Raw genomic sequence first — 26,982 nt, forward strand, 5'->3', positions numbered from 1 at the left:
GCATACCATTTTATTTGATTCCAGACAATATTAACTTAAAGTGACTTAAATCATCCAGAACATCTGAATTCTTTGCACTAACATTGTCCTGCCTTTCAAACTGTATTCACTGTTCCCAGGTGCAGTTGTCTGCATTTGATTGCTCTAGTATATTATAAATGGCCTTTAAACTATACGCAGCATTTTGCTTCTTATGTACTAAGTTGATAACATAATGTGTTGCTACACAAGATTTCCCGCAGGACTCTTGCTCTCCGAGAAAATGAAATACTTCAGTAGCCACCCATGTCTTTACATATGTGCATAAGGCGCATTTAAATCATTTAGGACTGGAGGTGGTTGGATTGTTCGGTGATGAAACTGCTTGAGAGTCTTTTTCAGTCTGGTGCACACTCTGCCTGGAAGTAGACTGTGATGGCTGGATGTCAGAAACTGATGTTCCCATTTTACCATGACCCAGGATGTTGCCTGCAGAAACAGATGGAGATAGAGCAATGGATTTAAAGACATTTATTTAAGTCAAATTTCCCCAAAATGTAGTAGTTTCAACTTTTAAATATTAGTCAAATATTAGTAGTAACCTTCTTTGTCTTCTATGAAAGCACACTAAATATTTTATTTAGTAATACTAATTTGAAAAGATCCACTGTGGCTCTCAGTAAAGCCATCAAACAGCTGAATATTTTTGAAACAAATCAAAGACTGAGTGATAAATTAACTGAAAAATTAGTCAACAGATCAGTTAATAGTGAATATTTTGGAAAGAGAACATCTTCCCTGTCCTTAGTGAGTTCTATTTCCAAAATCCACGCTCCATACTTTCTGGATGGAGTCCATTTTGAGAGAAAATGAGATTTAAAATTTCAAACTAATTTTTTGTCTGTTGCAGTGTAGCTCTAGGGAGCAGGGGTGCTGTGCTATCAGTCTGTTGGTCTATGACCATATACTTCCAAAACTTGTGACATCCCCATAAGCTTAAGCTGTGCTTTGTGCTGCATGATAAACAGCATGTTCCTAATTTACCAATTTGCAAAGTGGTCTGGTTTAGTATGTTGAGGTGCAGAAGGTAGATGTTGCTCGGTCCAGGAGGAGGGAAACACATTTTTCCATCAACTAACTGCACACTCTGACCAAAATCGCACAGCTGAAAGAAGAGGAGAACAAAAGGCAAATGTTAATGTTATGTTTGTCTGCTTTCAGATTATTTGGTGATAATATGATGTACATGTACAGTGCTGTGAAAATGTATTTGCCCCTTCCTAATTTCTTATTTTTTTGCCTATTTGTCACACTTGCATGTTTTAGATCAAGCTAATTTTAATATAAGACCAAGATAACCCAAGTAAATTCAAAAAGCAGTTTTTAAATGATGAATGAATTTATTAAGAAACAAAAAAACAAGAACTGCAATCAAGCATTTGCAATAACTGGCAATCTTTCACATTGCTGTGGAGGAATTTTGGCCCTCTCTTCTTTGCAGAATTGTTTTAATTCAGCCACATTGGGGGTTTTCCAGGATGAACGGCCTGTTTAATGTTATGCCAAAACATCTCAATCTGATTTACTCCAAAACCTTCGGTTTGTTTTCTTTTTTTCAAACCTTCCAAAAAGTTCAACTTTTGTCTCGTCAGTCTCAGAATATTTTCCCAAAAGTTTTGGGGCTCATCAAGATGTTTCTTGGTAAATGTGAGACGAGCCTTTGTGTTCTTTTTGGTCAACAGTGGTTTTCACCTTGGGACTCCGCCATGGATGCCATTTTTGCCCGGTCTCTTCCTTGTTGTTTGAATCATGAACACTGACCTTAACTGAGGCAAGTGAGCCCTGTAGTTCTTTAGATGTTCTGGGTTCTTTTGTGACCTCCTGCTCTTGGAGTAATTTTGGAAGGCTGGAAATTCCTGAGAAGGTTCACCACTGTTCCAAGTTTTCTCTATTTGTGGATAATGGTTCTCACTGTGGTTCACTGGAGTCCCAAAGCCTTAGAAGTGGCTTTTTAACCCTTTCCAGACTGTTTCTTTAGGTCAGGGGTATTCAACTCCAGGCCTTGAGGGCTGGTGTCCTGCAGGCTTTAGATGTGTCCCTGATCCAACACACCTGAATCAAATGGCTGAAATACCTCCTCAGTATGCAGTCACGTTCTCCAGAGTCCTGCTAATGACTTCTATAATTGACTCGGTCCAGGAGGGGGCAAGGAAATACTTTTTCACAGCTCTGTATAGATGCGTGTATTTTAGCATTTTTGTCTGTTCACTTGCCTGCTTTCTCAGTAGTTTCTGCATCAGCTGCAGAGGTGTGACACTCTGTACTCCTCTTAAGTCACTGAGCAGCAAAGTGGCCTGAGCCAGCGTTATGACTGACTTTGGTGGCGTGCAGGTCCGTCCTGACAGCAGGCTCACTGCTTTCTGCATACAGGAACAAACAGCAAACACTAAAACTGTGACGACTTTAATTTATTGCATATAGTTCACAGTGAGACATAAACGGTACCAGTCAAAAGTTTGGACACATTCACCCATTGAGTGTGTCCAAACTTTAGACACAATTCATGACCTCAAAATTGCACTTTCTAATGAGCAGTTTGAACAAAAATATTAACACAATTTACTTTTAATGAAGTAAAAAAAAAAAAGGTACAAATTTTGAATACATTTATGTACAGTATTACTCTACGTCATCTTAACAGGAAAACAAACACAGTCCCAAGTTTTATTGTTCCAGTTTTTTAGGTACTATTTCTTTTCTTTTTAAAAAAATAAACATTCCTTTTTGGTGGGCATAGAGAACCACTGAGACCATTTGTGCAGGAAGCTAAGCGAGCAGATTAGAGAGTGGGGTCTTACACTGAGGACTTTGTGACCTCATGTCTGTCTCATTCTCCTGAATCCAATCATTTCAGGAACTTCTAGGGGGAATTCAAATTTGGCACCAATGTTGACTTGGTTCATGGATAACCATCCAAGGTATTCAAAGGTCATATACATTAGGTTAAACCAAGGGTCGCATGGCCTCGAAATTCAACAGATAAGAAACTTCAGATCAGAAATCTACAATGCATCCTCAACTCCCCTGCTCTGTCACTGCTTTTTCCTCCATGTTTCTTGTGTTGCATGTAACAATGAAAAAAGGTGTCTGTGTTTGCGTGTGATGATACCTGCAACATTGCTATGCTGTTGTCAGTCTTGCCTCTCCGGGCTTCCAGTCTGGCACCTTCAACCATCAGTAGGGCTTGAATATCAAGGTCTCCCCACAGCGCACATTCATCGAGACCCTCCTGTAGCACCCGGGCTGCCTCCTCATTAATGTTTTTACCTTAAGAAAACAGTCCCACACGTATTGTTAATTAATAAGCACCTAATGTATCATAATGTGTAAATACAGTATATCAAGTATTATGTGAAATAATGTGAAGGAACCATATAAAGAAGTTTTGGTTGTGAAAGCAAGAGTTAGTGATTTTTTTTTTTCCAAACACATAATCAGACCTGGTAGAAGCTCAGTGGTGCCAGGGTTGTGGGCAACCAGGCTATGGACCAGAGCCAAGCGGCAACGCAGCCACAGATAAACTCCAGCTCTCTCACTGGCCTCCACTACTCTGGGAGAGTCTCCATTCTGGGGGTCTGACTCACTAAAATCTTTAGCATTCTTAAAACAGAATATTACACATATAAACACACACACCATGTCTACAGCAAATCATGTCTGCTGTCTTACTGTGATTACATACAGAATTAAAATGAACAGAATTCTGTTAGCTAAAAAGTAACAGTTGATGTAATCAAGTATTCAAGTTATCAACCCACTTGATACTGTTAATACATTATATAAATATTTTTGCCCTATCACTTACAGTCTGGGATCCTCTCACAATCGCAGGTGACGTTTGCAGCAGCTTCAAAGATGAAACTGCCATCTCAAAGCTGAAAGGGGAACATTAATGATTAGGATAGGTCAACATGTCCTCCAATCTGAGTCATTTTCCTGCAAAAACAACCTATGACACTGTTTTTTAAGAAGGACAGGCTCAGCTAGGTAAGATATATGCACAGAGTACACATGCATAAGGTCACCGTACCAAAGTGCAGTATGTCCTTGCTGCATGTAGACATTGCCCTTCAGAAGATTGAATTCTATTGTCATTTCCAGGGTCTCCATTTTGCACAAGGAATGAGATTCAAGCTGCTGCGAAACAGTGTTCAACAAAGAAGATGCACCTTCCAGCAAAAGGAACTACAACCAAAGAGATGACAAATGGGTAAAAATTATGTTATGTTTCTTAAGGATGCAGCTCACCTCATCATATCCTGTATAACAGATATGCACGGATAAGGTGCTCTCCACCCCTGCATGTAGAATGGATGATATGACCAATTCTGGTGATCACGGAATGATTTCAATTTACAGTTATGTCTAAGATGCTAATTAAAATGCATTTTACACTTTACCTAAGGGGCTGCACAAGAGGCAGATGGATACAAGAAAAATATGTGGAATTATTGTCAACCATAGTTTCCTGAGCTCTGATGTGGCAGTCTTCACATTCTTCTATTTATTGTATGAAATATAGGCAACTTTAAGTCTTACTTTAATCCTTTCTGGAGTGAGCTTCTGTGTCTTAGCATTAAGAGTGAGAACTTTTCGCTCCTCTGTCATTGGACAGCAGTCCTCGGTGTCCAGACTATCCTGCTCATCATCTTTTGGATCCACCAAACGACTCGTTATCCTGCCACAAACTTCTCCCTCAAGAGAATCTGAAAGACATTCACAGCTCTTTAATTCTATCACATAAGGATACAAATGCAGAACAGTGTGTAGGAAATGAAGAAAATAATGTAATGCAATAAGCTTACATTTTTCAATGCAAATATATACAGTACCAGTCAAAAGTTTTTATAAACCTACTGATTCAATGTTTTTATTTATTTTTTATTTTTTTATCTACATTGTGCATTAATACTGAAGTCATCCAGACTATGAAGGAACACATAAGGAATCATGCAGTAAAGTTAAAAGTGTTAAACAAACCAAAATATGTTTTAGATTTTAGATTCTTCAGATTAGCTCAGGTGATTGTGGAGGCCAGGTCATCTGACCCAACACTCCATCATCTTTGTTCTTGGTCAAATAGCCCTTACATAGCCTGGGACAGCCTGGAGGTGTATTTGGGGTCATTGGCCTGTTGAAAAACAAATGATGGTGCGACTAAGCACAAACCAGACAGGATGGCATGTTGCTGCAGAATGCTGTGGTAGCCATGCTGGTTAAGTGTGCTTTGAATTACGAATAAATCGCCAACAGTGTCACCAGCAAAGCACCCCCCATACCATCACTCTTCCTCCTCCATACTTCACGGTGGGAACTACACATGTAGGAACCATCCACTCATCTTTTCTGCATCTTCCAAAGACATGGTGTTTGGAACCAAAAATCTCAAATTTGGACTCATCAGACCAAAGGACAGATTTCCTCTGGTCTAATGTCCTTTCCTTGTGTTCCTTGGCCCAAGACATTCTCTTCCTCTTGTTGTTCTTCCTTAGAAGTGGCTTCTTTACAGCAATTAAACCATAAAGTCCAGATTCACGCAGTCTTCTCTGAACAGTTGATGTTGAGATGTGTGTGCTACTTGAACTTTGTGAAGCATGTAGGTGGGCTCTTATCTGGGGTGCTGTTAACTTGCAGTTTCTGAGGCTGGTAACTGTGATGAACTTATCCTGTGCAGCAGAGGTAACTCTTGGTCTTCCTTTAATGGGGCGGTCCTGATGAGAGCCAGTTTCATCATTTGATGGTCTTTGCGACTGCACTTGAGGAGACTTTCAATGTTCTTGACGTTTTCGGATTGACTGACTTTCAGTTCTTAAAGTAATGATGGACTGTCCTTTTTCTTTTCTTAGCTGAGTAGTTCTTGCCATAATATGGATTAGAACATTACTCAAATAGGACTATTGACTATATACCAACTCTACCTCTTCACAACACGACTGATGGTCTCAAACACATTAAGAGGGCAAGAAATTCAAGAAATGAACTCCTGAAAGCCACAGCTGTTACTGAAAGCCATTCCAGGTGATTACCTCATAAAGTTGACTGAGAAAATGTCAAGATGGTGCCTACTTTGAAGAATCTAAAATATAAAACATATTCTGGTTTGTTTAAAAAAAAATTGTTTACTAAATAATTCTGTATGTGCTTCTTTATAGTTTGGATAACTTTAGTATTAATCTACAACGCAGACAATTTTTTAAATAATAAAAAACCACTGAAGTAGAAGGTGTGTCCAAACTTTTGACTGCTACTGTGTGAAACCAACATAATTAACAAAACAAAAAAACTCTTGTTTACAGACCTGACACAGGAAAGCTCGAGGCAGCATTAGTGAGTGCCACGACTAGTTGGACACGAGCAAGGTTGAATCTGACACACAGTGCTGCTCCATACAGGGTGCAAACCTCTGGAGTAAAGTCACAGTTCACTAGTTCCTCCAAAGCCTAAACACAAACACACAGATTACATTCATAAGAATCCAATTTAGTTAATAATTTTAGACAGCATCTATTTAGACTTATTTGTACAAAACTGAAAGAGCAGCACAAAGGCAGAGAAGAGGTGAATACAGCATTTTTGCCTTCTGCTGGAAAGGTGTGTGTGAGTATATGTGTGTGAATTTCCGTCAGTGCATTCATGTGCATATATTTGGCTGACTTTTGTTTTCAAATTTGCCAAAATGACAGAGATGAGCAAGAAAGTTGACCCTTCTGTTTTATTATTACATTATATTTCATTATATGAGACTTATTATTTTAAACTCTGATATGTGATTTTACATCTAAAGCAATGTAGAGATTACCTCTGCATTGTCCAGAAGAGACTTGTTGCTACAGAATGTCTTTGTAGGCTGCACAGAAAAAACACACACATGCCAAATTATGACAGCAACAATTTAAAGTATTTTTATTCAGTTTTTCACCAAATGACAACCATTAACATTTTGCAGTGCTCACAGGACAGACCCGCTCACAGTTTTAACCAGATCAGATATCGTAGGCCTCCTGAGAAGACAGTACACCTAACTCATACGTTCAAACACATTTGACATTCTGAACACAAAGTTAAATGGAAATGAAAAAGGTCAAAAGGTTGAAAGATAATGAAAGGAAGTGAAAACAGATCTCAAATTTCACTTTCGGCTGCTAAAAAGAAAATGTTCCTACTTGGACACATGTGCTGGCAATGGATTGTCCATGAGGCAGAAGGACACCTGTTCCACGTGTGAGCTGAACGGCCTCCTTCACAGCTTCAGTGAACAGACACAGTTCAGTAAGGACACGTATCTGCAGAAAACACCCGGGCAGATTAGAAAGTCCATCAAAAGAAAAAAAACAAAACAAAAAAAACCACTTAAACAAACAAACAAAGCCAATTCTGACCTTAAGTATTTTGCCTTCGACAGTGCGCTGTACGTCTCTGCACACAGTCCCCACAAAATGTAGGTAAAGGGCGAGCGTGGGCAGCAGCTGAAATTACAAACACAAGTTAACACAGAGCCAATTATTTATCTGAAACACTGATGAGTAGCAGTCAGTGGTTGTGTATGTACCGTGATGCAGTAGCCAGTGGTGAAAAGCCAGTGGCAAATGAAGTTCAAGCTTGTCACAGTGGTGCCGAGGTGAAGCCTGTGGGGTTCGGAGAAAAGGTCAACTCCAGGGAACAGCTGATCTCCGATGCTATAGGAGGCATACTGCAGGTCTGCCTGGGGATGAGCCATGGAGCAATACAGCAAACTCTAGGGAAGAAAGTCATATTAGAAGTCAGTGTCAAAATGAATGCATACACATGCATCCTGATACATTAAAATATGCAAAACTACATCTGTGTCATGAAAGTAGAAATATAATTTCCTAAATAATTAAAACCATGTATATGAGGAGAGAAATTAGCATTTCTTGGACATATTACCTTAAAGAGGTGAGCAGATAGGAGGCAGTACTTTGTTCGCCGGCTGATATCAGAAGTTAAGCTATACCTACAGAACCAAAGACATCCAGCACGCTGATAAAAATCTAAAGGTGTATGTGTGCAAAACACATTACAAAAACACATCAAATCAATGATAAAAACCTACTGTGCTATCTTAGCAGTGACCACAGCCGCCTGTAGACATCCCCAAATTCCAGTCTGTCTTAGAGTTTGCTGCACTGAGCCACCCCCAAAGGACAAGCCATCCCATTTCTCCAAAGCACCTGAGCTCTGTAAGGCACAATCTACCGCTTTACTCCAGCATGAGTGTGCTGCCCTGGAAATAAAACACAAACAGGAATAACATTCTTGCCAGAATAATTAATAAAAATCAGAGCAAGCTGATTTTTGCTGTGTAACTGCAAGTAAATGCATTCAATAGAAGGCTGAAGGCCTGCTCCAACATGCATATACAACAGTTTTCTAACCGTGTGTTTCCACTGTAAAACTGCAGGTTTCCCAGTTCATGCAGAGCCAGAACTCTGAGAGAGTTATGACCATTAGCTTGGAGGTACTCTGAGGAAAAAGTGAAAGATAATTAAAAGGACACTGAAACATCTGAGGCACTGAAATCTGAGCCCTGTGTTGTTGTAGGGTCACTTGTTTTGCTTCTTCTGGTCTCCGATGAACATCTAATTCAGAGTCCCTCCTATTGCAAACTTGCCAGTACTTAACTTATTTATGTAAAGTGTGCTATAAAGGTCTTTAGAGTTTTGTAAGTATTTTGTGTTCTTACTTATGCAAGTGGAGTATGCAGCAGTGACAGTTGGCAAGTGGTCACGGCTGATAGGTAAGCCATAGATAGCGTTTGGAGTACTGTAGTCCTCCTGCGTCAGGTCACATGGTTGGATGTTCGGAGTAAGCATAACAACAGGACTGAAATTCACAAGGCTCGCTGAATGGCTGAGACCTCGGCTCAGACAGTGCGGCATCTGTATCATAGAGCCTCATGAGGGACACAAGCAGAGCAAACAGTATTAATTTTAAATACCTGATGTGTGAGTGCGTATGTCTTATTCAAACAGTACTGAGCTTACAGGGCTGCGTGTTTGCCAGAAGGAGCTCCAGTAGTGAGCGACTGTGCTGGAAGATGTGAAGACAATATGGTTTTTTCTCGAGTGCTTGACGGTAACAGCTCAGTGTGTCCTCCACATCCAGCGGAACACGAACAAGGGACATGGAGTGCTGTATCTCTGCAACTTAACATACATGTACATGAAAATACAACACCTGCAATCAATAAGTTATTCTCTAACATTTGGATCTTTTAAGTTGCAAGGCAGTTGTCACTATTAACTACTATATACAAACCAGTGTTAACATGAGTAAAATATTATTTTAGATAAGCTCTTTGGCTGTGTAAACCTTTAAGATCAGCTGCTTCTTGAGGAGTCAAGTTTGTTGGTGCTGCATTTTTGTGAATGTGCCGTTTCAATACAGCATTATGGGTCCGACCACTGAGAAGCTGGCAGCCTGCGTAACTTTTATTAGTCACCTGAAAGGCAGAATATACACTAATTTATAACATACCCCAAAATACAGATGATACAAAATTGCAGAAACAAGAAATTAATAAACTAAATACTGCAACTAGAACAGGGAGAACATTCTGTGGTGCTGTGATCAGTGAGTTATGGGATATTAGCTGGCATGAAACAGAATTACCAAACACAAAAAGACCAAAAAATTATTTGTGTTTTTCAAATATTTCTGTATAAAAACACCTGGGGGTCGACACATCTCCCCAGGTTCACCCTCAGAAATCTGGCCATTGCCATTCAAATAACAGCAAAGGCAACTGCAGTAAAGGTGAACGTGTGCCTTTCTGTGTGCGGGTATGTGCTACCTCTTTTCCAGTGGCCTTCTGTGTGTTGATATGGTGTGGCTGTGGGACTGCAGGCCCTCCAAAAGAGTCAATTCTTTCAAGCAACTTCCTCTGGGCGTGGACTAGCAGAGGAGTTACAGTGAAGGTATAACGATCGCTGGTATAGATAAATAGATGGAAATATACACACACATAAAAAACAATGTATTAATTGAATTTCTCTATATTACATGATTTTGAGTTTTACTCCTCCCTTTTAAATGTTTCTATTTGCAGTATGTCTTATTCACCGTGTGTATGAGTTGAAAAGTAAGGCAAAGTGGGCGAGGCTTTCCCACTTGCCACTGTCATGGAGCCGCTCTAGAGTGTATAACACCAAAGTGCGAACCCAACGCAGATCCACCTGGGTGCTGTCATCCAGTGAGGCTGAGAAGTGGAGACTGGATTCTAGCGCATCTTCAGTCAAGTCACTGTCATACAAACCCCACAGCTAGTAGGGACGGAGATAAAGATGAAAATCACAAAAAGTACAAATGACAAAATGCAAACTGTGGCTTTGTTTTTATAATTTCCTAGGAATAATCGTAAGTGTGAGTTTTTAGTTAGCAGCTATGTGTGTAAATACCAGTATGTGACACTCACCCCTAGTTTGTTCAGCATGTCCATGATGAGGTCAGTAGCCAGTACCAGCAGTGGGGTGAGGATAGTGTGTAGCTGGTCTGATGTGATCAGAGATGGAGTTTCAAGTTGAGCAGCTCTCTGTACAAGGGCAGTGATTCTGCAGCCTTGGTCCCACATTGACTGACACACACACTGCAGAGTGGTCCAGTGGTTGCCACGATGGGCCAACACCTGGAAAGGAGTGGATGGAGACGAGTGTCAGATTTGTGACAGGACAGCAGCAAGAGTGAAAGGGAAGGTTTACAAGATGGTAGTGAGACCTGCTATGATGTATGGATTGGAGACAGAGGATGTGAAAAAAAAAAAAAAAAAAGGAGGCAAAGCTGAAGGTGCTGTTTTCGTTGAGAGTGATCAGGATGGACAGCCTTAGAAATGAGTATATCAGAAGGACACTTAGGGTTGGAGACGAAGTTAGAGAAGCAAGGGTGAAATGGTTAGGATATGTGTAGAGGTGGGATAGTGGATATACTGGACAATATGGAGCTGAAAGGCAGGAGGAGAAAAAGAGGAAGACCATAAAGAAGATTCATGGATGTAGTGAAGGAAGACATGCAGAGAGTTGGTCTGACAGAAGAGGATGTAAGGGATGGAGATGGAGGCAGATGATTCACTGTGGCGACCCCTAAAGGGAATAGCCAGAAGAAGAAGATTACTGCTGTGAGGTCACATGTAAGTGTAAGTCCATGTATGTGCCAACAGTACCATGGCTCTCTGGAGATGTATAGCAGCTTTATTAAGTGAATCCAGCAGTGTGGCAGATGTGCACATCTGTGCCTCCATCTGCTGTTCCATAGTGTGAGAGGAGCCCTCTCCCTCCTTACATGTGTCCTCTGTGACAGAGCCATCAACTGCTAAAAAAAGGTTAAGACAAATGATGAAAGACAGGCCAGATAGTAGCTTTTCTTTTCACATTATTTTCAGTGTGTCTTTTTTCTCACCCTCATTTTTTTCTCCATCTTTGTCAGCAGTCATCACACGATCACTGCAACCAGAGGAGGCCATGTGTAAGACAGCTTCATTCTTTGAAGACTGCAACTGCTGTTGCTGCGAGTTCTTCCTCCATAGCAGGACACCAGAGTAGGCCAGAGAGAAACACAAAGGATGAAACTGGCTGTACCTGTGCAAAGAACAAAAGGTACAAAACATCTTATAAACAGTATATAATATCAACCACACAAAGTACTAATAAAACCAAACATATTGCCTGTCAGAACAAAGCAGACCTACGTAGGACAAGCCAGAAAAAAATAGTTTCTTAGTGTTCACATGCAATGTGAGTAAACTATCACAGAAAAAGTAAAGGAAAATATCTGCTATCGCTGTCTGTGAACCTCTGCTCCAAGGCTCCTCTGTGCTGCCGGTCCAGACACTGATAAAACTTTGCTAAATGTGCCTGAGCCATGCAATAGTTCAGCTGTGCTCTCCACACTCTCTCTTCAGAGCAAATGTGCCTCAGCTGCAGCCTCTTCTTTTGGCGCTGCACCACAGACGAAATCAGAGCGAGCAAGTTCTCCACAGCCAGAACTTCCCTACAAACATGAAAGAACATCCATACATTTCAATGAAGTCACACATATAATCAACGCCTCCCCAGAAAAAGAAAGACACAGATACTCCACCTGCGTGTCCTCCTTTTCAAAAGCATGTTCTGTGGCAATTTCTGCTTTAGTTTCTTTCTTGTATCATCATGTGAAGAAGCATTCTTGCTCTGTTTCAAAGAGCATCACATGTTATTAATACTTTTGTCTGATATTATGGCAATGCAACAAGATGCAAATATTTTCTGGTTTCTCTCAAGTCACAGTATTATATTTGGCACTAAAACTGAGCCTGTTATGGCAAGTATCCACTGATCAAGAGAATCCTCCTGCATTTTTGTCAGTGTGGCTCAAACATTGCATGTCCTTGTTACCTGCATGCATGTGTGCATATTTACCTGGGCTGTTTCATTCTGAATAACGCCTCCTTGTTTAATCTGACTGTGTTCCTCCAAACATTTTGTGGACAGTACCATCACCTCATCACGCCTGCCAACGAGAAAACTATTCATGTACTGTACTTACTACAGACTACAGACCTACAGACAATCTTTTATTACAACACAATGATACATAAATCAAAGCTGACATTTTTAATTTAGCTTTTGAAAAAAAGTTTTATAGTAAAAACATACCTGGAAAGAATCTGAAACAGGCTTTTCCCCCATTCCAACACAAGGTCTAGGTGGCCTTCTTCCATGGTTCTTTGAAGTAGCAGTGCAGCAAACTCAGTAAAATACACCTTGCGTCTGAGTTTCATCACTATCAAGGACACAAACACAAACAAATCTAATACTAATCATTTAGTAAATGAAGTATGAAAGACTACGCAACTTACCCTCCATGTAGGCATCCTTTAGTGTGCTGCTGGAGATCAGGTCATACAATAAGTTAGGATCCTCTGAGCCTATTAGTGGCTGAGAAGTCTCTGCAGAAATATCTTTAAAAAAAAAAAAAAAAGAGACATAAAAGTTGTTCCAATTTCAAACAACTTTTTTTAATTTATACAGTACTGTGAAATAATCTTGAGCCACCCCTGATGTTTTTATATTTTGCTTACAATTTTTTAAAACAGGTCTTGAGCAGCAGTTCTGCAGGGTTTCTGAAGGTCTTTTAACATTTTTCTTTGGACACTGACTGCTTTTTGACTCATTGTCATCCAGTCCTTGTGCCTGACTATTTTCAGAAAATGTTTTTTTTTTTTTTTTAAGCAAGATAAGATAAGATACAATATATATCAAAAATGCAATACATAATAAATAAATAAATTAACAGTAAGTGCCAAATACAATACATATTCACTTAAGTGCAAGCAGTTATTTCAGCAGTCCATATTCCTGGTCTGGAAGGTAACAGTAGGGGGGAATAGGGAGGGAATGTCAGGTTTCCTGCAGCAGTCTCTTCACAGCCATAGGGAAGAAACTGTTTTAATCTGTTTAATCTGTTGGTGCAGGCCTGCATGACTCTGAGCCCGCCAGAGGGGAGACTGGTGAATAGAGTGTGTCCTGGGTGGGAGGGGTCGGTCTGGATCGTTGTGGCCCTTTGGAGGAGAGACCGCTCAAGTAGATCTCATGTCGGCATGGGAGTGAGAGCCGATGATGTGCTGAGCCATCTCGATAACCTGCTGCATCTGTTTCTTCTCTGATGGGGTGCAGCTGGCATACCACATCTATAGGTCAGGACACTATTGTGTAGTGATAAAACACTGACCTATGAATTATTCAAGCATAAACAAGGCACCTAAGTCAAGACGTAAACCAGTATTATGTCTACACATAACAGACAACTTGGCAAATAAGTTTAAATTGTATCTTTATGCACTTTGTTACAGCAGCCTGTCACACACTGACATTGACAGCAGATGAACATTATCTGAAAGTCATGTCCTTAAGAAACAAGAAACAAATCCAGCAAAGACCTGACACAGGACCCGGTGTTGTCAAAATTATTATGAGCAAACAAAAGTTTTAATCCACCCTGTAATACCATATGGAAAACGTCTGACTGCAAGCAGCTTAATTTTTCAGCATGATAATGATCCCAAACACCCTGCCAATGTAGTAAAAGCATACCTGGACAGAAAAACATGCAATGGAACACAGTCATCAGTTATGGATTGACCTCCTCAGAGCTCAAACCTCAAACCTTAATGAAGCGGTGTGGGATCATCCTGACGGAGAACAGAACTAAAGGCAGCCAACATCCAAAGAAGAGCTTTGAATGTCCTTCAAGAAGAGAACTATAAATGAAGACCACTTAAAGAAATGACAAGAAAGCTGCCTCAGACTGTGTTGAAGAATAAAGGGGGTCATATTAAATATTGACTTTCTAGCTCGTTAGAATTGTAAAAACTCTGTTTTTGTTTGTCTGTTGTTTGTTTTGTTTGTTTAGATACTGTTTTTTCATGTATGTGTGCACATGTTCCAATAACTTACTGTACCCATACTGTATTTCTAATTTAATTAACAAAATATGATATTACAAAATGAGGAGGGGCTCAAAGGTTTTGCACAGTACAGCATTATACACTTAAAAACTGGGCTATACAGTTTATGTGAATTTAAAATGTAACAAGACTAGCGTGTGTATGTGTGTGTGTTACCAGGGTCTGGGGTGTGAAGGGCTTCAGATGCAGTTCTTTTCTTGTTCTTCATTTCCAGTGCCTTCAACTGAAGACTCGTCTTCATCTGAGTCTTGGCTGTGGCTGCCATCTTACGCTACACACAGACAGAAATACACAAAAAAAAGAAGGTTTACTTCACTTGAATATATTTATAATAAATATCATAACCCCGTCCCAAAAAAAACTAAATAAATTGTGAAATAAATATGCACTTTTCCACTGATTCTTACACCCTCAGATTGGTTAGTAAGTTTTCTAATCTGCAGCTGGGCCTGATAGACTTCCTGAAGCAGCCTGCAACCACAGTCCATCACTGCAGCGGCCATCTCATGTTTCCTGAGCACACGTAATGCCTGTCAGGAGGAATTGAAGAATCATAAGTTATTTCATATAAAGTTTTGGTTTGGTTCTCATTTTGATTTGCATGTAAGTCACCCTAAATTTAAATAACAGTCACCATGAAATAATAAATTAATAAATAGACACACACATCAACACAGCAACAATGGTCACAAATACTGTCAGCGGCTAGTGCTACCCCTCAGCCTCCTGGCAGTAGAATCTTTAGGTGGCACAAATCCCCAGGATGTGCAAGTTCTAGAGCACATAATTACCAGGTCTCAGGCGGTCATAATCGGGTGCATATGAGCCTTAGTGACTTGCAAATGGCTGAATAAGAACCAGGAATAAGAAATATGAAATGCTAAAATCAAAAAATCAAAAATAAATATAAACCACTGTGAATACTGTAACTTTCTGTAATTGGCATTGTTCTGGTAAGAACACATACAAGAGTAACTGTCTGTCTCCTGGAAACTCCCCCCATGTTCTTGAGACTGTGCTGGGAGTCACAGCAAACCTTCTGGCAATGGCATGTATTGATGTGCCATCCTGAAGGAGTTGGACTAACCGTGCAACCAGTAGTGACCCTGACCCTGGCCAAATGCAAAACTAGTGAAAACTTTCTATTTTTTTTGAGGGGTGGGGGGGTTGTCTCATTGTTGCCCCTCTAGTGTACCTGTTGTTAATTTCATTAACACCACAGCAGCTGAAACTGATTAGCAATCCCCTCTGCTGATTAACTGACCAGATCAATATCCCAGACGTTTAACTGACTTGATTCTACACTCTCATAACAGGTAATCATAACTCATTTTATGACAGAATACATGGAAAACTTGGGAAGAAGTTTTCTATTTGTACACAGATAAACATGCACATACACACACACACACCTTTGCCAGGTAGTAGGTTATGCAGGCTATCATGTGCATGAATGACTCTGGGGTGTTTTCAGTCCATTTTTGTTTGAGAAGGCCAGAATTCTCCTCCAAAACCATCAAGCATTTTTTTAGTACCTGAACATCAGAACACAAACACAGGTATAAATTGTTTACAGTTCTTATTATGTTATACAGTTAATACTTTTATGGTTGTGGTTGTTACATACTTGTACCACAGAGTCACAAGTAATCTGATGGAACATCATAGGTGCCAAGAGGCCATAGCAGCTAACAGCAGCTTGCAAAGCAGCAGCAGCATCATTCAAACACATCGCCAAGTCCATGGCCACCAGCATTCGCTCGCATTCTGCCAGTCTGGCTTCCTGCATGCAAACATGAGAACATATGGCTCTCTAAGTATGATCACTAGATAGGCATTCCATTTAGAAAATGTCAAAAAACAGTGTAAAAATTAGTGTAAATACACACTCTTCTATCAGTTATTTACCTGTTCCCAGATAAATGGTCCATTGGCACTGAATGAGTCACAATAGAGTGATCCCTCCTGAATGTTGATCTCTGTCTCTATGAAGATGGACGTGAGGAGCAGCTGACACAGGTGAGGAGAGGAGTACTGCAGGATATCCTTGTGCAGCCTTTAGTGTGATGAATGAGGACAGAGTAGGAGGTAAGTAAATGCAATAAAAAAAAAATGACAGATTTCCTTGGCTTAAACTGTGTCCCTCCTCACCCTGTGATGGCCAGTCTATCCTCTTTACTGCTGGACTCACAGTTAGGGTAGGTACAGTGGCTCCAAAGTTCCCCACAGGCTCTCTTTGCGATGGCATACTGCTCTGTTTGAAACGCCACCTGTGGAAAAAGTCAACAAAGCTAAAAACATAATCCAAATGTTTCTCTGTCAACTTGGTATAAGTGTAGACTAGCTTGAAACTGTACCTTAGCCAAGTGAGCCCATGCGGAGAGCAGCGGTACAGGCATGGATGCCAGCACTGGTAATGTTGTCCCCCCTATAGTATTGCCTAGTAGCTTTCCCTGACTGTTGTAGGCTGCAACAGCAAACACATACTTCTGGTTGGGCTCCAGACCCTCCACCCTCAGCACGCACTCACTGGATACAGCTGGTACCTTGAAACACAGTCACACGCACACAGGCAAGTGATGATGACTCAAATGGGTCTCGCAACACCTGATATTCTTCTGTGAAGAAAGAAACTGTACCATATTCCCAGTTCCTGGTAGGCTGCAGTCTCCAAGGCGGACTTTCCTGTTAATGCCCTCAGCTACTCGACCGCAAAGCTGGTACCAGCATACCTCAAATAAAACAAAAGTATAAAGATTTGAACATGTGTGGATTATTTGGTCACTGTTAGGTTATAAAGATTAGTAAGATAATGGCATAATTAAATGTAAATCTCACTTGTCCTTCCAAGTTATAAGGTGCTGGGGCAAAGCTCATGGAGTGGTCATTGCGTGACAGTAGGATAGGGGGAGGTGGAGGGTTTTGTCCTTCCTCCTTGATTCCTTTGCATTTATCTTCAGATGGAGTCTTAGGAGTGGAGGACATATACACCTTTCTTTCCTCCATACCTGCTTTTTCTATGAGGGTGGTAGCATCCTATCAAGAGCACGCAGACAGTTGTATAATAATCACACTTCCTTAAAGCTAAGATTAAACACCAATAAGTCAAAATGTGGCTATAATCAACCAGAAATGTTATAAGAGTAATTTTGCTTGTTGAACCTCCAGCAGACTTTTGGCTTTGCTGATGTCAGTTTGGTCCGTGTTGTTGTACACCAGCAAAGCCTTCTGGACCAGAAACAGAGCTTTGGACACCTTGTTTTTCTTGATCCGTTCCAACAGTTCAGACTCTACAACTTTACAAAGACAGTTTATGGACAATTTATGTTAGATTCAGACTTACAACTGACTGACAGACATATTATCTTTTGTTGTTTTATTTTGGATCATTACCTCTATCTATGATTTACTGTTAAAAGATTTTAACCTCTGTTTAAAAATGTGCAGCTGTGAATTAAGGCCATTTCCCCATTTCAGTCACTGTAGAGCTTAAAACAAGAGCACCACTGAGCGGGTGGCAACACTCAGCTGTTTTGGATTTTTAACGGGGCCAAGGTTATGTTTTTGTGGAACTTGACCTCTGACCTTTACCTTCAAATCAAGGTTGCCAAGAGTCAAAGTCATATTTATTAGATGCATCTATGATGTGAATTTGAACATCCTAGGTGAGATTGTTCTCAAGTTACCGTGTTCACAAAATTTTCAGAAAACTTGACCTCTGACCATCTGCTTGAGGTCAAGGTCACCAAGATTTGACCTCACCCAAGATTTTTAGTAAGTGAATCTATGGTGTGAATGTGAACACCCTAGATCACATCGTTCTCGAGTTATGGCCAACGTTAAAGTTTTTGCGGAACAGACGTCAACGCCAAGGCTACGACAATACCTCAACTTTTCCTTCAAATCAGCCGAGCTAGTAAATGAGGGCAACAGGGTAAACACTTGACCAAAATCACCTGTGAGTAAAACTGCCAGAGTAGCACTGACCTGCATTCAGCTGCAGCAACTTGAGGGAAGCCCTATGGAGGATGATGTCCAGCTCTAGATGGAGGTCTTTGGTCAGAAGATACATACGTGTGGCTTCAGTTTGTCGACAGCCTTTAAAATCAGTTCCTGTGTGAGTTTCCACTTCTCCTTTCTTCATATTTATTTTGTCATCTGCATTTGTGTCTTTTGATGATGCTTTAGAAGTTGTGGAAAAAGCCGATGGCTGGAAGGGAATAAATTTCTATCAAAACAAGAAGATATCCAGTTTTTTTTAAAGATAAACTCCATGCCCACATGACATTCAATAAATAAACTCAGGGAATGCAAACATGCATTATTTTTTTTATTAAAATTTTTTAAAATAATAAATAAAAATAGTAAAAAGTGTTTAAAAATATATAAAAAATAAAAAATGAAATTAAATAATTTTAAAAACATGCTCCACTTGTATGTGTGACAGGATGACTGCCTACCTGCATGAAGGCAAAGTCAGTGAAAGCTGAGCAGTCTTGGGGAAGCAGTGTAGCTGCACCCCTTGCCAAAGATTCGAGCCCCCTCTTCACCACCTTACACACTTTCTGAAGCAGCTCTGTACTTGAACTCTGCAAACACAAAGGTACGCATAAAATTAATTTCATATTTTTCTAAACATGAGACAAAACACTGCACAATAACACAATGTGGTTGCTGTCATTTGTTCAGTTTCGTATCGTGCAGTCATTTGATGGTATGCACAACCAGTCCATTTACATACCTCTAGAAGAGAGAAAGCCTTTAGCTTCACATCATCATGGTCTCTTTCACAAGCTGCAAGAAGTAAGAGATAAGAATAAAAATAGTATCAAAGCGTTGGCTTGCGTCTGGTGTACGTGTGTGTGGGAGTGCAAGATCAAAAAGATTCAGTACAAACAATAGTAACTTCAGTCGTCCAGCAGACTGTAACGGGCCGAATGATAGAAAAAAACTTCTCACCTGACGTTGGAGTTTGAAGAAAACATTCAGCTGCATTCTCCAACAGTATGCTCAGGGTGTGGCTCATCTCTGCCATCATGATACAGTCAACATCTGCCAGGTCACAAGCGAAGGCAACCTCACACAGCACATAGAGACACCACAGCCACTGCAAAGGTGTTTGCAAATCGTAAAAAAGACAAATGAATAGAACAATGAAAAAAAAAAAAACACTCCGCTCACTCTGCAGCTGCAGTAAATTTTTTTTATTTTTTTTTACACACCTTGTCATGATTATCTGCCTTCTGTTGGTAATGTGTCAACTGTGGGTTTTGCAGAGGATCTCTTTGTATTACTGGCTTCATCTTACCCCACAGAAACAGCACAATATCCAAAACCATGTCTTTATCTGGCTGCACCTCCTACACACACACACACACACACACACACACTTTGAATGTTCACATCAACAATAAATCTAAATCTCCTCTAAATTCTCCCTCCAACTTTAGCCTGAACTCTAATCGTTTATCCTCAATACAAACACATGCAAATGGCATGCAACACAGAAACTTACAGGAGGAGAATCGCAGACGGACTTGTGAAGGGTGTGTACCAGATCAGTGAGGTTATCACTCATAGAAAATGAAGCCTTATGTCTGTCTGTGGAAACATAAAAGGACGTGACCACTTTTATATTGTGATTGCTGAGATTAGTTTTGAATTATTCGAAGAACCAAGGCCCAGCATTGATCACCTTATTAACAACTAATCAATGCTTAGTAAACAATACAATTTGAAAACATCGCTAGAGCAGTTATCACACATGAATCCTGGACAATGTGCGTGTCTGTGTGTGTGTGTGCAATAAGGGGGGGGGGTTAGATTCTGACATTTTCGACACATGTCTCATGTGTGCCAAACAACACTACTTTGTTTTAGGTAAGTGGTGATACCTGGGTAGAAGTTACGGGAGGCAGGACACACAACACCTTCTCACTTTCTGTGAATTCTCTGGACCTTTACCAGCTCTGTTCTCACATTATGATTGAACATTACTCAGACTTTGTGCTAGTGTGCTGGTAGGGTATTGTCTGTTTATTCCCACCCAAGTGATTTGGAAAATTTGCTTTCACATATACTACTCAGCTGGGTAATTTCTAGGAAAGTTCATGGATGTAGTACATGTGGTAATAAAAATTAATACACTAATAAACTGTGTGAGAAGTTAGAAACACGAAAAAATCAAAGACGTGACATTTCAGATATTTCCCATTCAAGGCTACTGAGAGGAATCAAGGACAGGAAGTCAGAAAGATATTTAAAGAATCCTTTGCCAACAAGATTCATTTTTCAAGATAAAAGTTTGGAGGCTAAAAACTTTAATAAGTCTGTATGTGGCAGAGATTTATTATTGTTACCTTTGCTTATGATGTCCTCTTTAGGAGGGCTCCTCTGGGTAGACAGCAAAATGTTGAAACTGTGAAGCAAAGCAAGCTCCTGCTCTGCCCTCCTGAATGACTGACCATCTACACCCTGCCATTAAAGAGACACAAATTAAAACTCCCATCAAACCTGAAATGCAAGAATGGACGAGTGATACCTGACGTATTCCACTTTTCTGATTAATAGGAATTACAGTAATTTTTGCTTTTGTTCTACTTACCGACAAAACCTGCAGCATCTCTGTGGCAAGTTCAGTGAATGCATCTAGCTGCTTGTACTGAAACAGCAGCTTGATGAACTTCACTGCAGATGCGATGGGTATTTTGTTTTCTCCTAGTAACACAACACATATCATTACCTAATACTGACTTTTAAACCATTGTACAAAACAAACACACATGCTGATTGCAATATGGGACAAAAATGACAGTGACTCACCTGAAATGGCTAAATCCACTAGAGTCGATGCCGATGTCAATACAAGAGGGGACAGGCACGGGTGGTCATCACACCTCGGCTCACCTGTGACTCCTTGACAGACATTTCCATGCATGTACATTACCCACTCAGAATTCCTCACCTAAGTGTCCACTTACTGCAATATTTTTCTATTGTGTATTTGTTTCACTAACCAGATAATAAACTAATTCCAGCAGACAGGAGTTCCAGGTAAACCTCTTGCAGCTCCGGATCTTCTGGCATCCTCATCTGCAGTGGGCGTGCATTGCTGTCCCAGAGTGCTTCTAAAATGCCCAGGAACTGTGCTGGGCTGCACTCAAACAGGCCTATTAGCGTGCGCTCTGTTGGGGTACGAGGCCATGGCACCTACGGTACATACACACAGGGATATGATTTTAGTTACAGCACTTGCAAAATGCGCTTTCCTTTGACGCAAACAGGTTACAACAACAAATTCAGAAACAACTAAAATGGAGATTTCTGGCAGGACTAAAATATGCAGCACATGTACAGACAAAAATTACAACAATTATTTTGAATATAAAAGTTCAACAAAACTACTCAATTAAATTAAATTATCAATTAAATACAAAGCAATACATACAGTAATGAAATATTTAAAAATAACTAGGTGGTAATATAGATTAAACAGCTTTTTGCTGTTAACAGCAGCCCCTAAGCGACACTGGATTTAAAAAGAGTATTAACACTGAATGTGATGATACGGCAGCAAAGCAGAAGTTGTTACATTAGGTATGTCCTTCATGGTGCTTTTGACTTTGCTTCTGGACAAGGTTTTGGGTCTCTTCCGGGTCTCAAACGCAGCTCGCTTGAAAATCATGGCACCAAGCTGAAAAAAGAAAGCTCATAATCACTTTTCACATGCTAACCAAAGAAGAGCACACCGATACTGTAAAGGCAAAACACTGGTATTGTAAAGCCCCATGAAATTCACAAGGAAATGTCTGCATCTTCAGAAGTGACTCAGTGGTTAGCATCTAATTAGTGAAACTACTGTAGTCTTACACACAGAGAAACAATAATCTTTTATCACAGTATCATAGTGTGTTAAGGAAATATCTCAGGGGCAAGGTTCCTGCCTTGATAGAGGCATCTTTGTAAGCTCTCTGAGTCTCTCTGGTGGCAGAAACTTCACCGTGCTCCCCCAGTTTTGCTAATTCACTGATTTTTCCGAGGGCTCTCCTGGCAAATTCCTGAAAGCATTTCAAGACACACAAACACAGCCCAAAATGGCACATCAGACTTGAAGAGCAACTCCAATTAACTTTTACTGTGACGTCAAAGTGTTGGTTAACGTTCATAACAAAACGTCAACAAATATGCCCACGGACATTAAACATACCAGAAATATTTTCACATATTTTACACAAGTCATGTATGAGGAATGATTTAGTGCCTCGTGTGTGCTGATTATCAGCAGGCAGGCATAAAGATCAACACCAAGTTACACTTAGCATTTATTACTGATTAGATCAGCCTGTGAATGATAAGATTGTGTATTTGTAGGTGTCTGGACGCTGACGTAATTCACCTCCGCCTTCACTTCAGCCTGGCTGTCATAGTAACACTGGCACACAGCACAGTAGAGTGTGACAATCATTGGCAGATACTTAGCTGTCATCAGAGTGATGGATAACTCTAAACTGATGCTTGCCCACAGGAGATACTCCAGTGCCTGAATAAGATGATAAATGGAGGATGTAAGTATCATAAAGGATGACAAAGACAATTACACAATTAAGTTACACTCTACCTTCATTGTACAAGAATACCACACCATTTTAGGAGCTGTGTGTTCTGCACTACTCAGAGGAGAATCAATCAATTAAAAAATGAAATACTGTCACACAATAAGGTCAAAGCCATGTTAACCAGTTTGAATAACTGGGTTGACATGAGGCTTGCAGATCTCTTTCATCAAACACCAACATTATGAGTTGCAGTCAAATTCACGGCCTTTGTCACACATGATTTTCTCACCGTCTGTCATGTTTTTCTTTTCCTTTAGGGTGTATCAGAAATGGTTAAAGCTACTTCTTCAGAAAGATGAAAAGTCTGTAACAATTTTAACAAGAAAAAGCAAGCGGCAGAAGTTAAAAGTACCTGTGCACTGCACTTCACAGCCATCAGATAACGGCAGATGTTGTAAATGTGTAACGAACCTGGATAAATAGAAATACATTAGGAAGCCAGATTTAGCACACGATACTAAATATAACACAACATAAACAGTTTATGAACCGTTTATTTTCATGTTTATTTCACACTTTGACAGCTCAAGCAGTTCTACCAAGATTGCACCTAGAAAGAAATATTATACAAACTTATAGAAGTTCTTCTAATATACCATTATATATTTGCTGGTAGAGGTGCTCATGTTGCTGAAATGCCTGCATCATGGTCCTCATGAAGTTCAGCACACGCAGCAGTTTACAGAGCCCCTTCTGGCTGAGGAACCTATGCTGTCTCTCCAGCTCAAAAATACACAGGGCACAGCCCTGCATGGCACGGACCTACACACACACACACACACACACACACACATACACACACACACACACACACACAGGACAAACACATAAACATGGACACACACATGTGCACAGATTAATAGCAGGTCTTTGTACAAACATCACAAAATTTCAATGTAGGAAACTTTCTTAGTAACATAAAACAACAAACTACAACCTGGAGTCATAATATGACATATTATACATAGAGACACAGCACACACAAGCTCACACAGTGAAGTGTACCTTCATGGCAAATATGTTTTGGTCTGTATCAAGACCTTCAGGGAAGAAGCAGGCCATGAAGTGGTCCACATCTGTGATGTCAGTTATGATCACTGAGCTGTACTGTGACAGGTGGAGACTGTAGCCGTGCCATAGAGCGAGCTGGTACAGCTACAAGGAGCAGAGGGAAGAACATTAACACTGTGAATGTGGGTGGTGCAGAAAACACCTTGTGCAGTTGCTTCTTATAATTTTGCAGGAGTAAAACCAAGATCGCTAATACCGGGTTCAATATTGATGAATCCTGTGGATAGCAAAAAGGCAGGTAGTAAAGCAAAGAATGCACAGCAATCAAGACTGACTGGGTTCCTTTAATCACCCCGACTATGGTGACTGATAAAACTGCAAAGCAGTGACTGGATTTATATTTAATGAAATAAAAAGTCAGCAGTGCAAACCAAATATCAGCAGATACTGTGTCAAATACCTTTATTCCAAAGAGAAAATCAGCAATCTGCAACATGTGCTCCTGGTATATCTTCAAAGGCAGTCGATGTTTGAACTTTTTCCATATCTCCACCAGGATTTTAATCCTTCACAAATGAATTCAAAACAGGGTAGCTTTAAAATAAATAACAGAGACAGAAGCAACAGGACGCCAAGAGACGTGTAACTGAATCAAAATGTATGTAATAGAAAACATGTTCAAGGTTGCTATATTGGGTCTGTCAAAGTTGGATAGTGTTTTTTTTTTTGTTGTTGTTTTTTTTCTAGATGAAAGGTTAAACAAGCATAGTAAGTAGATGTATGATGGGAGACAGCATTTAATTATCATCTGATATACGCTGATGACTTGTTCTGTTTCCTTATGGTGCTGGGTTGCAGCAATAGCTCGTGGTCTGCTAAAATTATGGGTTGTAGTATGATATGATCTTGAATTTAACTCTAGAGGGTAACACTGACTTCTATAACCAATGTGGATCAGAAGCACTTTCCCCCTCATTCTGTTTAGTAAACCAACGACTAAATATGATGACTAAAATAATATATTTGGGTCAAATCTGGAATGATTTGCGTCACTGATAATTACATTTTGTGTTGTTGTCCTTGTGTTTATTAGTATTATTTTTATTATTATTATTTCTTCTTTTGCATAGAGGTGGACTTCAATGTCTTAAGTAAAGTTTTGTTCAGAAAACTAACCTGATTGCATGGCACTGAGACAAAAAAAAGCATCTCACTCACTTATCCTCGAATGCCTGTTTATTACTTAACATTTACATATACTATGGCCCAAACATAAACATACTGCTAATAATTATGAGCTATACCTTGTATTATTTATTATTAATACTAGCTAAATATTTTTCAGTGGAATGACAACACCAATAAAAACTGCATGCAATGAACGTTAATTTAATAAGCAAAAGTTTCCTTTAATAAGCCAATATGACCTTTATGAGCTAACGCTGACTTGGCTGTTCGCCTCTCACCCTTTAGCGTAGGTGCTGTTGTGCTGGTTGGTGGATGAAGCCTCTTGTTTCATCAGCGTTATAAACGAGTTAATGTCTCGCCTAAAAGCGGAAAGTACTGGGTTTCTTTGATCAAGTTCCCCGTAATAAGAAGCCGGTAAGTCCATTTCTGCGGCCACGAAGATTATTTTGACCGACTAATGCATTTATGTTGTTAGATCCAGCAGCAACAGCAAAACTGCTTTACGCCAAGACACGTCACCATGGCAACGAGAGACGCGAATAGGGCTGCCTGGTAGGAAGCGTTTTTATTTTTTCCATTTTTTTTTAAATTTTAAGTTGAGTTTAATTAAAACTAGTTTTATAGCTCATAGTTTGGGATAAAACACTCTCAGCAACGTTAACCACATTTTGGAGAGCCTTCCTGGAAGAAGGCCTTGAGGGTAGAAACCCATCAGTTGCCTTCTGTAGGAATTAAAAAAACAAAAAAAAACCCACTTATTCAGCACATATTTCTGCAGCGATTTTGCACATTCACACCTATTTGCAAACCACTTCCCCCTAATCCCGCTAACTACGTGACTTTGGACTGTGGGAAGAAACTGGGGTACCCAGCAAGAACATGCAAACTCCACACAGAAAAGCCCGGGCCAGATGGGGGATTCAAACCCAGGACCTACTTGCTGTGAGGCAACAGTGTTAACCATCAATAAAATACAAACCGTTCCATTCTCTACAGTCAGGACTTTCACTGCTGCAGCCATACCTCACACACTCATGGTTTAGTGCCTTGCAACGGCTTTATTGCTTTCTTAATTGAATTCATCACGAACTGTCCATTAACCCAACATTTATTTATATTAGGCAGTTAAGCAGTTCACAATTTGCCGATAGATAAAAACTCCAGTTTTCATTGGATGTTTCTTTGGCTCGGTTAGTCTGGCACAATGCCTGGGCTTGATGTGCAAAGCACTAAAATAGAAGTTCATGGTGTGATGGTTTAAAAGCTTCTGAAGCACCTCTGTGCTCGCGGTTGTAATTTAATGCGTACAGCCTTCCTTCGGTACCAACATGACTGGGAGGGCGAAGCAGAGACTGAAAGAAATTTATTGGCACAACCAATGCAAAGGACTTCACATTTTACATCTGAGCTCATTGCAAAATGATACACACAGTGTCATCTAATGCTGGCCCTTACAAACTCATCAATTCCCATTCAACCACACATCCACTCCACACACAAACCTAAAGCTTCTGGCACTCAGAGCACAGCAGGCTAATGCTCTGGCAGCTATTCCTCAAACAAATCCTCACAAAAACACACACACACACACCAGACGGGTATTTCCTGGGGAATGAGCACGGGGGCCGTCAGCAGTATTCCTAGCCAGTGTCACCTCATGACCGGGAGAAC

At 40.2% G+C, this 26,982-nt stretch overlaps 3 protein-coding genes across 6 annotated transcripts in view; 2 read left to right on the forward strand and 1 right to left on the reverse strand.

The window, feature by feature from the left end:
* Positions 1-25,826, reverse strand: cfap54 (cilia and flagella associated 54). Of its 4 annotated transcripts, none has more exons than XM_030746456.1 (57): positions 25,590-25,826; positions 24,584-24,689; positions 24,118-24,267; positions 23,709-23,874; positions 23,465-23,523; positions 22,893-23,036; positions 22,441-22,554; positions 22,089-22,190; positions 21,514-21,706; positions 21,320-21,412; positions 21,102-21,214; positions 20,857-20,971; positions 20,013-20,098; positions 19,720-19,857; positions 19,457-19,604; positions 19,239-19,291; positions 18,958-19,086; positions 18,485-18,707; positions 17,660-17,793; positions 17,336-17,533; positions 17,137-17,229; positions 16,855-17,043; positions 16,649-16,767; positions 16,406-16,553; positions 16,125-16,280; positions 15,910-16,032; positions 14,905-15,027; positions 14,654-14,768; positions 12,890-12,991; positions 12,687-12,813; positions 12,450-12,540; positions 12,133-12,221; positions 11,845-12,042; positions 11,452-11,630; positions 11,216-11,364; positions 10,475-10,684; positions 10,123-10,322; positions 9,854-9,989; positions 9,373-9,502; positions 9,045-9,206; positions 8,744-8,953; positions 8,436-8,523; positions 8,114-8,284; positions 7,948-8,014; positions 7,589-7,774; positions 7,419-7,505; positions 7,203-7,322; positions 6,839-6,886; positions 6,338-6,479; positions 4,579-4,745; positions 4,070-4,224; positions 3,845-3,914; positions 3,480-3,639; positions 3,149-3,306; positions 2,253-2,399; positions 1,024-1,144; positions 1-468 (listed from the first exon to the last, which is right to left on the reverse strand). In XM_030746456.1, the coding sequence occupies exons 1-57, from the start codon at positions 25,733-25,735 to the stop codon at positions 320-322; spliced, it is 7,695 nt and encodes a 2,564-aa protein (XP_030602316.1). In that variant the 5' UTR covers positions 25,736-25,826; the 3' UTR covers positions 1-319. The 4 variants fall into 4 exon arrangements, with proteins under 4 accessions (XP_030602316.1, XP_030602314.1, XP_030602315.1 ...); XM_030746454.1 differs by having other exon boundaries at positions 18,485-18,725; XM_030746455.1 differs by having other exon boundaries at positions 11,216-11,361; positions 18,485-18,725; positions 25,590-25,735.
* Positions 25,629-26,982, forward strand: part of bicdl2 (BICD family like cargo adaptor 2) — a 14,259-nt gene continuing 12,905 nt past the window's right edge. The window contains exon 1 of the mRNA XM_030746460.1: positions 25,629-25,863. The gene's annotated coding sequence lies outside the window, so the exon portion shown is untranslated. The remainder of the gene's footprint in view (positions 25,864-26,982) is intronic.
* Positions 25,836-26,982, forward strand: part of LOC115792078 (alpha-crystallin B chain-like) — a 3,387-nt gene continuing 2,240 nt past the window's right edge. Inside the window, exon 1 of the mRNA XM_030746462.1 lies at positions 25,836-25,863. The gene's annotated coding sequence lies outside the window, so the exon portion shown is untranslated. The remainder of the gene's footprint in view (positions 25,864-26,982) is intronic.

The sequence above is a fragment of the Archocentrus centrarchus genome, chromosome 14 (assembly GCF_007364275.1).
Source record: "Archocentrus centrarchus isolate MPI-CPG fArcCen1 chromosome 14, fArcCen1, whole genome shotgun sequence".
Lineage (NCBI taxonomy): Eukaryota > Metazoa > Chordata > Actinopteri > Cichliformes > Cichlidae > Archocentrus > Archocentrus centrarchus.